The sequence below is a fragment of the Cotesia typhae genome, unplaced genomic scaffold, assembly GCF_013202065.1.
Source record: "Cotesia typhae breed Kobodo isofemale line unplaced genomic scaffold, CoteBio_Ctyphae scaffold_152, whole genome shotgun sequence".
Lineage (NCBI taxonomy): Eukaryota > Metazoa > Arthropoda > Insecta > Hymenoptera > Braconidae > Cotesia > Cotesia typhae.
Window position 1 is genome coordinate 10,992,986 of NW_027423776.1, and position 11,748 is coordinate 11,004,733.

Below are 11,748 nucleotides of genomic sequence, written 5' to 3' on the forward strand. Positions count from 1 at the left end.
TCTAAATTTTAATTTTTCTAGACATGAAATTTAAAGAGAAAATTTTTGGGCTTTGTTGAGAGCAAACAAGAATGTATTAAATGAAGTTTAAATCTAAAAATAAAATTTTATATAATGCCCTGCGAAGCAGGCGGGTAACAGGTAATTTTTTGATAAAATTAAAATTAAAACAGTCGGAGAATTTTTTTAAATTTCGTTACTTTTATTGCAGTACGTATACGATATACATATTTTAAATATATATTTATTATATATAATATAAATTTATAAACAAACATAAACAACATGTACAGTATACACGAGTACGAATATACAATTACAACTTAAGTACTTTAAATGTTTTATCGTATAAATAAAATTATATCTACGGAGTTTGTTTTCAGTTCTGGAGATTTTTCGCTATAAAAATTTTTGATAAAGATAAAAAAATATTAAAATTATTTCTATGCAAACAATTCTTCAGATCTTTTCCACGGAATTAATTTAAATAAATTACTTAACAAAGATCCGTAAAATTTCTAAGTAAAGTATTTTATCCCTTGAATTATACAAAAAAAAAAAAAAAAAGAAAAAAAATGTATTTAAAAAGAGAAAATTCGAATGAAAAAACAAACAGGAATTTTTATTCCGAAAAATCTCACCGAACATTGTCGCTAAAAATTGTGCGTTAATTAATTATAAATAATCTTTGGGCACGCTCTCACATATTGTCTTAATTTATTTGTAATTTGTATTTATCTAAGCTCTAAAAACGACCGAATCATCTCGTAATTAATTACTACTCTTCCGTATAGTAATAAAACTACGAGAGTATACCAGAAAAAAGTCGTCTACATATCGATATATTGTCCTACTATTTTTAATTATACGCTCATTAAATTTGATATTAATGATTTCGTGTTAATAATGCCAAAACTGCGTATAAAAAATTTTTTTTCTTTTTAATCTACTTAAAAAATTTTATACTGTATAAATTTATAGAAAAAATGAAAAAAAAAATTTTTTTCTGTCCTTTAAGCTTCAGAAATTTAAAATTTCTGAGATTAAAAATTAAAAAAATTATTAAATTTTTGTAATTAAAATTTTGAAGCTGGAAATTTAAAATATTAAATTTTTAAATTAAATTTTATATTAAAAATTGAAGAATTTCCCCCAAAAAAAATTTTTTTTCTATACTTTTAATAAATTTGTACCTTCTTAAAATTTTTAGAGTAATAAAGTAAAAAAAAAATTTTTGAACCTTCCTTTTGGCAATAATAACGCGACTTGTATTATTTTTATTCGTGTGGGGGGTCATTTAGATATTACAATTATTTTTATTCCTATAATAATAATTATCATAGCTAATTTAAATTTATTTAATTCAATAGAAGGACTAGGAATTCAGGCGGCCATATCGCTGGCCACACACTTGTCGTACATAGCGTCCAAGACCTGAGTGAACTTGAGATGCCGCTCCTCGGGCGCGACCGCGGCTCCGCGACTCCCCCAAAGAAATTTAATGTGAAATTCGGTCCTGAAAGCGTCCGTCAAAAGCTCGTCGCTCCTCCAGCCCTCGAGAGCTATTTCCGCGTTCCTCCGGAACACCGGAAGACTGTCGACCAATTTCCTGGAGGCCTCCAGGTGCGCCCACACGATTGACAGCCCACAATCCGGAGCTGAGTTCTCCCAAGGCGACAATATAGCTCCCACTAGTCCGGATGGTGCTGCTGTGCCTTTTTAAAAAAAATATTTATTTCGTTAATTTTTATTTTGAGTAAAATTTTAAAGTACATGTCTTTTAAAACGCGTATTTAATTTAAAAAAAAAAAATTACCCAGGAAAATGTAAAATTGATTGGAGTCTATTTTTAAGCCCGGCAAATTTAAACTGACAAATCCCTCGCAGCGACCCAACGGTATCAAATCGAACGGATTAATCTTTTTAAATTCCTTTGACCCTCGCGATACAGAATTCTCATCTGATAATTTTTATTATTATTATCAATTCTATTTTACGACGCGACAGCCCAATTTTCAATTCAATTTATCATTTTGCAATTTAGAATTTATCTTTTATAATACGTGAGTTTGTTAAACTTTGCATAAACTTTTTGGAAAATTCATTGGGAAATTTTAATTGACTAGAATGTTTGTGAAGCAAATGCAATTTCGAGAGGAATTAATATCAAAATAATAATGTTCTAATGTGGTAATTGGGTAATTGTGTAGAGCAATTATGTGGTTAATGAGTACTAGGTAATATATCAATCGATATTGCCGCTTGGGTACGTATTTTACTCCTCATAATATTCTCACGGAGTTTAAATGCCTTTTAAAATAAATATTAATGTGTAAATTGTTAAATTCATTGATTTTTTAAGTTGTCAAACAAGAATTTTTGCAATAAAAAATGTTATTGTAGAAAAAATCATAAAAAATAGAAGGAACCTTTTTTAAATCTGACGATTTTTAGCAAATTAAACTACTTTTAATTTTCAATTCGGATTTTTAAATCGTGTCTTCAATAAAATATATTGTTATTATTAGTCATTTGGTTCGTTGAAATGTCTAGTTTAAGGTCCTGTTATTTATTATAACAAAAAAAAATTTTTTTCTCCCAAAAAATCCTAAAAAAAGTGTAAAACTGACGATTTGTCGCAAATTAGACTACTTTCAATTTTCAATATTTTTTTTCAGACCTTTCCTTCAATGAAAAATACTTTTACTGTACATCATTTTGTTTGTTTAAATGTCTATTTTAAGCTCCTATCATTTGTTTTACAAAAAAAAATTTATTTCTTCAAAAAAATCCCAAAAAATCTTTCCGAGATCACGAATTTTTAGCAAAAAATATTTTTTGTTTTTTTTTTTTTTACCAAAATTACTAAATTTTTACTTGAAATCAAAACTTTACTCTCCAAATTTAGTAATTGCAATTTATATCTGATTTATTAACTATTAATAACTACTAGAAAAAAAATCAATTATAAACAGTTAATAAGGCTCATTAAATTGCATCAGTGATTATTGACCCAATCAATCCGAAATTTCCAACTGCATCACCGAGCTGTCTCGCCAAGTTACGCGTTAATAACCAAAATAAACAGATTATACAATTAAACAGCAACATATATAAATAGACCGACAAGGATTAATTATATCGGATAAAGCAAAGCTTTGAGGATAGCAATACCCACCTAAAACATCTTCAGGAGCACGTTCGCCGAGCAAAGCAACAGGAAGAAGATGTGGGAGGGTAGTATTGGGCGCCTGGGGATTTGTACATTCATTCATGGCTCTCAAAGTGGGTCTGAGCTTGGCTTCAAAGCTGAAGGCCTCGTCAGTGTACTTTTGCCTGAGTAGATGCCAAGTGTTAGCGAGCCTTTGAATCTGCGGGACACAAAGCCCGAGCATCACGCCGCAGAACCCGTAGAGGTTACCGAGAGCGGTCTTGGTGTCGATCGCGACTTTGATCCACTTGCTGATCGTTGCTGCTCGCTCTATCGCGGTGGCCCCCGCCAGGACGGTCACTGCGACCAGCAGCTTCAGGCACTCTGACCTCTCGATAAGGTCGAGCCGAGTTTGACGTCCGTGAGGCAGAGTCGCCAGCTCCAGGCCGCTCATCCCTGACCTAGTTCCCATCCCTGGGTTCAGCACCAGCTCCAGGTCCAGCCGGGTCAGGTGGGACGCGAGCACACGCGGCGCCGAGTCGTGGAGCATTCCGGAAACTCCTCTCAGCGCCGTCGGGTCCAGAGGCCGGTGATCTCCCGTTGGTAACAGAAACGTCTGGAAGCCTTCTATATCGAGGACCGACGAGATCTCCATTGAGGGCGCTGCTACCACCAGTTGCTCCTCCGCCGATAGCTCGTACTCGCTCCCGTTACCGTTGAATCCGTCTCCCGGCTGGAAAATGTGGTGGTAATGACTCCGGATCACGACCCCTTTTATTGGTAAGCTCGAGGGATTTGTTCCGCTACCGGAGTTGTTTCCTTCGAATTCGCTGTCACCTGAACCGTTTCCGCTGTCGCTTCCTGACGCTTGATAGCCCTGGAATTTTTTTTTAAATTGGAATAAATTGAAAACAATTAAGCTAAAGATTTTTTTATTTAAATTTTTGTCAAAAAAATCCTCAAGAGTTATAATAATAAAATTATGAGCTTTGAATTTTTAATATACTTTAATTAATTAAAAAAAGAAAATTTTTTTGTATAAAATTGAACCTCATATTTATAAAGAGAATGCAATTACGTGTAAAATGAGTGCCCACACATGTATATCACCTCATATGTGTAACATGGTTACTAACACATGTGACAATTCCGCGGTTTATTACTTTGGGCAGTAATTTATCCAAAAATAGTCATGCGAGTACTCATTTTACTCGTCTCAACATCCTCTTTACCAAAATCCACTTCATTTGACCCTCAAGTAACCTCCAAAAAAAAAAAAAAATTTGCTATTTATCATTATTATAAGAAATTTTAATGCATTTCTCACCTGGTGCGGATGATGCTGGGGATGATATGGAGGCAAGTGATGGTGGTGATAATGTCCGCACTGATAAGGGACCCTGGGAGGTTTGGGCGGCGCAGCGGTCCCTTGACTGAGGGAAGTCTGCGAGGGAAGAAGAATCTGCTGCTGGAGCGCGGGGTCGGAGATGACTCTAGTGATTTTCTGCCTGCCGAGGGACAGCGAGCTAGAAGGCGGCTGCTGGCTGAGGTTCCCCGGCTGAGGGACTCTCGGAAGAGTGCTCGATTGGGTGTGATTGGACCCGTGGAAGGGCCCGTGGTCCTCATGCTGCTGCTGGGGCGTCAGCGAGTGGCTTCTCTGCTGCTTCCTCGGCAGACACGGCGGCGAGCTCGCTGATAAGGACGAGGAGGAGCTGAGACTGGTTGCTAGCGTGCCTGGGACTGATGTCGCGATAGAAGTCGTCGACGCCGCCGGAGCCACACACGTCAGGGGGACCGACCTTGGCTTTGGATTGACAATACGTGCTCCACTTGCTTGGCTTATGGGACGTCCGCTGCCCACGTAGAAGGTTATCAAGTCAGCGACCGTATCGAAGGCCTCGTCCTCGAATTGATATTGTGTTCGCTCATAGACTGTGTCCGCTTGTATTACAGCCTATTATTATACAACTTTTTTATTTTCTTTTCATCCTTTCTCTTTTTAGATTTTTTTGAGGGATTTTATTAGAAGAAAAAAATTTATTTATTCATTTTTTTTTTTATTGATTATAATCATCTAATTTTTTTTAATCGATAAAAAGACTCAAAGGAATATCAATATAAATTTTTAAACAAAAAAAAAAATATTTAAATTAAAATTTATATGATCTATATAATTTAGAGTATATGAAAAATTTTGTCACCAGGATAGTCATCTAATAGCGTATAATTTTAGAGTAGATAGTAAATGAAAAAGAAATTACCCTATTGATGACGAAGTGGAGTGGTTGACCTTTCCACCTGACAGTGAGGACGTAGTTACCGGGCTGAGATGCACAATCACGTACCAGAAAATCCCCGTCATTAGGAACCTCGGCCTCGGCGCCCTTTCTGCCTCCCCTCAGCGTACTTCCGTGATACCAGGCATGCGAGCGCAGATCTCTCGGATCTAGCAATCGTAATTCACGTTCCAATAATTTATGTATCGACTCATCAGGTTGCTCCTGGATTGACATAATTCTCATAAATTACTCCGCATTATTCATGCACTAGTCCAAATCAAACTCTTCATATTTTTTCTTCGATTTCTTACCATTTATTATCTATCTTTTACTTCTTTTTATTTTCAAGTCTTCTGACAATTAAATTAAATTATGCAATAAAATTATCTTATAGTTACTTTTGTATAATTTACAAATATTTAATAAATATTTGTTAATTGATTAAAAATTTTTAAAAACAATCAAAAATTATTTATAAATGTTTAATTATCAAAATTTTAAGTAAAAATTTATTCTAAGATTTTATTAAATAATTTTTAAATGTCTTGATTATCTTTTTTGTCTTAAAAAAATTTTTTTTTAATAAAAATAAATATAAATAAATTTTTTTTATGGCATAAAAAATAAAAAAAAAAGAAAAGCAACCTTCATAAAATTAAATTCAATAAAAAATCTAAATTTACCATGGATGTATTGTTTAAATTTAGCTCTGTCGCGACTTCTGGTTCGGAATCGACTTTCATCTGACGTGGAAGACATTTGCCATAATAATCCTCTGGCTCCGGGTCTCTAATTTCCTCGTCCACCCTCGGCAATACTCTAGTAACAACAATGAAAATTACAATTACAATTACAACTCGAATTATCACTGTCAAACTCACAATCAATAACAATAACTTAAAAAAAAAAAAATCTTACAATTATCCGCGACGCCGCTCAAAAAACCAAAACACGTCCTCTGATATTTATTATAATTAATTAAATCAAATGATTGTGTGCAATTGAAAACAATGTTAAATGTAACAGAAAAATTAAAGGGAATATCAGAGGCATCGACGAGCAGCTCAACACGCAGGGTTTGGTCGCGGTTCTCGAAGCGCGCGCGCACCCTACTGAACTCATCGGCCCTCGCACCGGCCCATCCACTATCCACTACTATACACACCATGCATTACATTCATATATATATATATATATATATATATATATATATATATATATATATATATATATATATATATATATATATGATAATACAACCAGAGCCCATAACTATAATCATTTCGACGTATGCCCAACAAAGTAGAGGGGATTTGTACTTACACTCACTTACACTTGTAGGCATGTGCGTTTACAGCCCAGGGGGTGAGTGTGAGTGTGGTTCATTTCTACTCTTCCATACGGGACTCGCTATCTTTATTCATTTTGCTCCTTTCACTCGATTCTGGTATGCTCGCTTACTCACTATCCGGAATCAACGTTTATAAATAATTTCTTTTTTTTTTTGCCGATTAAATAGTTACTTTTTTTGGGTTTATTCGTTTTTTATTTAATTGAAGGTTCGAAAAAATTTTAGAATTTTTTTTTTTTTAGATTAAATGTCTCAAAAATTTTGGAGTCAAAATATTAATTGATAAAATTTAGGAAATTAAATTGAAGGATAAAAATTAAATTTAAGTAATTAAATGGCCAAATTTTTTTAATAAGAAAAATTTCAATAAATTAATTTTTTTTTTATCAGACTTAAAAATTTTAAACGAGAATTTTTGAAATAAAAATCCTGAAATTTTTCTGTCAGAATTTTTTTTAATAAAAATTTTTAATCGATTAAAATTTCAATAAAATTTTAAGCTAGATCTTTAAAAAAAAAAAAATTCAAATTTTATTTCTTAATTTTGGGGCCAATTAAATTAAAAAAAAATAAACTAAACATAAAAACTTTTTAACTAACAAAAAAATTAAAGAAAAAAAATTTTTCATGATCTTCTTAAAAATAAAAAAACATTTTCATAATTTAAAAAAAAAAATATTTAATGGTTACGTTACTGAAATTCTCTCCCTACAATTTAATAACAGTGTGCCTTAGCGTTAGCCGCGAGGAGAAACGCGTGGACCCGAGATAGAGCACAACAAAACATTCAAGGATCAGATTCATCGTTTGACGGCCGTATCTACTCGGCTCCAGTATTTTATTATTATTACTATTATACATAGTTATGTTGTATTTTATTAAAGATATACGGAGTTTATGAAAGTCAGGTATACAAGGATGTATATGAATACCGCTGTCAAGGATTTTCTCCTGACAGGTGAATACCAGCGCTCAATCTCCATTATCCCGGTTCAATGAACAGCTAAGAAAACTAATAAAAAAAATATAAAAAATACCCAGAGAACTCATCTACGTGGTACATCCCGTCGAATAGCGGATAGGCATAATATATATCTATATATAAGTTAGAGTCGAGTACGAGTTATTGATCTTTACGAGTATCTTGATAAACGAAATTTACTGTTTGCGCATGCGTTTTATTCCGTTCGATATAATAGTTGTATCTCATATTTTGTACAGAGATTTTTACTTTTAGAAAAATTAATATTCGAAATCACGCCTTGCGAAATGTATTTGCGGATCTTTCGGCTCCTTAAAAAAAAAAAAAAAAATGATGGATTTATACGGACGGCTGTATTGAATGATAAACAGATGGAGTCATAAGAATCCTGATGAAAGATAGACCTTTACTTAAGATTTTTTATTATTTTTTTAAATCAATACTTATCGCGATTCTTTAATGTTTATTTATGATACTTAACACCTTGAAGAGAATTTAGTATTAAATCTTCATATTGTAAGTATTTAGTTGTGTATATTGAGTAGAGCTCGAGTAAAGAGATGATTAAAATACCTGTGTAAATATTTTCAGAGATAGTTTATGTAATATTCGTGAGATTGTACGCAGAGATTATTTTGAATAGTCTAAATAATTTTTAGATTGTGTTATCTTATGGGAAATAAATAATTTTAGAGGAATAGAGAAAATTAAAGAATTTCTTTTTAATAAATTTATTAGTAAAGTTATTAAATAAATTTACTAAATAAAGAATAATTAAAAAAAATTATATATATACTGAGAATAGTCCAAACCGAGAATCGAACCAGATTTATTCTGAGTAACATGTTTTAATTTTTACGATAAATATAAATTCTATAAAATAAAATAATAAATTAAATTAATAAAAAAATAAAAAAAATTTTTTTTTATTCAATCGAACTAAATAATATTTCTATTTAAATAAAAATAAAAATAAGTGACCGCTAAATTTGTAACGCGTGCGCGAACACATGGTGTGCAATCACAGATGATAAATTCGCCGTAAAACGGCTTTACATTCGCTTCAATTAAATTCTCTCGTAAAAAGTAACAACTGCCTAGAATTATTGTTTTTATTTTGGAGTACGATACATTTAAATTAAATCGCACTTCCACTAAATCTCATTCTTTTATAATAAATAATAAGAAAAATAATTCTTAATAATCAAAAAAAATCTTAATAAATAATTAATAATTTTAAAAAATCTTAATAAATAATGAATAATTAAAAAAAAAAATAAAAACTAACATTTTTGAGCTCCGAAATTTGCTGGATACTTTTCCCATGTTAATTAAATTACCGACACATTAACAATTAATAACGACATTAATGATTAAAAATAAACTGCAATTACGTCGCTTTAATTGTCTTAAATTATAACAATTAAATAAAACTCGCGTGTGAGCAGAAAAAAGCACTTTGCTTAAATTAAACAAAGTAAGTGTCTGAAACTTTAACACTTACTTATTACTTGTATTATGCAACGCAAAGTATAAAATATAATAACTAGTCGAGTTAAGTATAATAACGCGATACTGAGTACTGTGATATGACTGGGCTTGAACAGTCTACGCAGGCATTATTATACATATGATATTATGTGTATTATGGGTGCTCGACGATACAATATAATAAAAAAGTAAAGAGTAGAGTGGAATATAGCGTATGTCGGCTAAATGGATGGCTAAACAACTCGAGGACAAAGAATGAGCATGTGAGAGAGCTTAGAATGTAGAGTGATACTACCTGCACGTGTGTGAGATTATGTGAATGGTAAGACGTAATGTCAAGCTAGGTATTTGCAGAGTGGGAGTCGCGGCTCGAAAAAAAAAAAATAAATAAATAAAAAGAGCAAGAGTTTAGAATGCAGAATAGTGTGTTTGTGTTTTTGCATACTATTATATTGTATGTCCAGTTCGATGAGGAGGCTGTTTACTCTCACGCCAAGTCCACGTGACCTAGGATACCCGATACTCGATATGATGCTTGTTTAATTATTTAATATCGCTACTGCAAGCGAGGAATGGCGAGAGAATTACGACTAACAGTCAGCAATTTAGTTTTGATTTTATGCCTGCGTTATTCTGTCATCAGTTTTATGCAAGTCGAATTTTTATGGATCGTTAATGTTTCAGAGGAAATATATTGCTGCGGTATATGAGATTTTTAGTGTTAAAAGGATTTAAATTGCAATGGAAAATTATTTTAAAAAGAAATAAGGTCTATCTTTTTTATTTTAGGAGATATGGGGTTTGTAGGAAAGAATCAAAAGTAAAAAATTATAATTTATGTTTTCGAAACATAAAAGTAGCCATAACTACTAAAATAATGACTTTAGGGGCATTTTGAGCCTCTCAAATTGTTCCTTAGGAAATTTCCTACAAAAAACGTTTCTATTCTATAGGTCTATCTTTATTATTTTAGGTACAATTTGCGAAAATTCAAGGTACAAATAACACAAAAAAATTACAGTGCAATCACTTAGGCCACTTTATTGATCTCCACCTCAATTACAGTCAATATTACAATTCCTTACGCGACCTTACAATTCCTTAATCATAATTATTATTATTTATTCTTATTACAATAATATTATCTATCTACGAAAATTCCAAAGGTCCCTAGACTAATCTTAAAGTACGGTATTGCACTTTTACAAAATATCAGTACAAGTACAAATATTCAAAAGACAACTCAAGGACAATTTTTGATTTTAATTAACTAGTTACTTTCTTTTCTCCTGGAAAAATAATTTAAGACCAAAGATCCAGACACTCCAATCATTAATTCCTACTTTTTATTTCTTTTTCACACAAATATTATCATTGTGATCTTCATACAAGTCATAGAACAATTTTTAAATCTCCGCGAAAATTAATTTTGAAAATTTTTTCAATTGATTTTATTGCGGAGTAATTGTTCATTCATTTTTATAGAGCACTTTTACCTGAAATGTAATTATTATTATTTTTATGAGCTACTGTAGTACAAAGAGTCAATACTTTCTTTTAATTTTAATTGAAAGATGCAATTTTTATTTTTAATAAAATTTAATTTAATAAACAATAAAAATTGCAACTCTATTATTGACTTTAAACACAGATTGACTTTGAATTTATATTATACAGAGTTTAATTATTTAAACACAATTTATAACAAATTGGAAATTTAATCACAACTTTGATTATTCAATGTACAATTAATGGTATAATTATTTAATGATAAATCTCTGGAACTATTTCTTCTAACAAGATTAATCAAATTTTTTTAATCATATAATTCAAAGTTATTATTTATTAGTCATAGTTGGCGTAGGAACTATTTTTTTTTTATTTTGTTTTATCTTTTATTGATAAATTATCAAAGTTTATATACATCTTTGCATATTACTTTGTCGAGTAGGTATAAAAAATCAGGTATAAGTTGTGCATAAGGATCATGGTGAATTTATATTATTATTTATTTATTATTACAATTACGATAGGCAGGTACGCTAATTTCAGTAATGTTTCTTCTTTTACGCGTGCTAGTAAATTGGTAGTTTTTTTTTTTTTTTTTTTTTTTTTTTTTAATAAATTGTAAGTTGGTAAATATTTAATCACAATTTTGGTTTAAAACTCGGTATTAATTTTTTAATATTATGATTATTATTATTTATTTTTAAAATATTTAAATATCGAGCTTTTCTTTGAAAAAGAAATTTACTTTTTTTTTTTTCGAAAATAAAAATTAAAAAATTTAATTTTTTATTTAAAAATAAAAAATGTAAATCATTGAATTTTTTTTTAGATAAAAATTGAAAAAAAAATTTACTTATTTTATTTTTTTATGAATTTTTTAAATTTTGTCAAAAAAAATTAATAAAGCTCCTAATTAATAAAAAAATTAATTAATTAATTAATAAAAAATACTAAAATTATTTAATAAAAAAATAAAAAAGAAATA

The 11,748-nt window shown here is 30.6% G+C and overlaps 2 protein-coding genes across 8 annotated transcripts in view; one reads left to right on the forward strand and one right to left on the reverse strand.

Annotated features, from left to right (window-relative positions):
- The window catches only part of LOC141536110 (uncharacterized), a 146,762-nt gene that overhangs the window by 116,743 nt on the left and 18,271 nt on the right, over positions 1-11,748 (forward strand). The gene's annotated exons all lie outside the window — the stretch shown is intronic.
- Positions 701-9,327, reverse strand: LOC141536233 (breast cancer anti-estrogen resistance protein 3 homolog). Of its 4 annotated transcripts, none has more exons than XM_074256607.1 (6): positions 9,052-9,327; positions 6,114-6,249; positions 5,413-5,597; positions 4,479-5,105; positions 3,179-4,028; positions 701-1,715 (listed from the first exon to the last, which is right to left on the reverse strand). In XM_074256607.1, exons 2-6 carry the CDS (start codon positions 6,187-6,189, stop codon positions 1,384-1,386), a joined length of 2,070 nt encoding a protein of 689 aa, XP_074112708.1. In that variant the 5' UTR covers positions 6,190-6,249; positions 9,052-9,327; the 3' UTR covers positions 701-1,383. The 4 variants fall into 4 exon arrangements, with proteins under 4 accessions (XP_074112708.1, XP_074112706.1, XP_074112709.1 ...); XM_074256605.1 differs by having other exon boundaries at positions 5,413-5,652; XM_074256608.1 differs by lacking the exon at positions 9,052-9,327 and adding an exon at positions 6,349-6,529.

What these genes read in the sequence shown, in the direction of transcription:
- LOC141536233 (XM_074256605.1), bottom strand. Translation starts at nt 9,089, where the DNA reads ATGGGAAAAGTATCCAGCAAATTTCGGAGCTCAAAAAT. An exon ending in CCCAGCATCATCCGCACCAG is followed by an intron (nt 4,029 to 4,478) that starts GTGAGAAATGCA and finishes AAAAAATTCCAG; the next exon opens with GGCTATCAAGCGTCAGGAAG. An exon ending in TGCTCCTGAAGATGTTTTAG is followed by an intron (nt 1,716 to 3,178) that starts GTGGGTATTGCT and finishes TTTTTTAAAAAG; the next exon opens with GCACAGCAGCACCATCCGGA.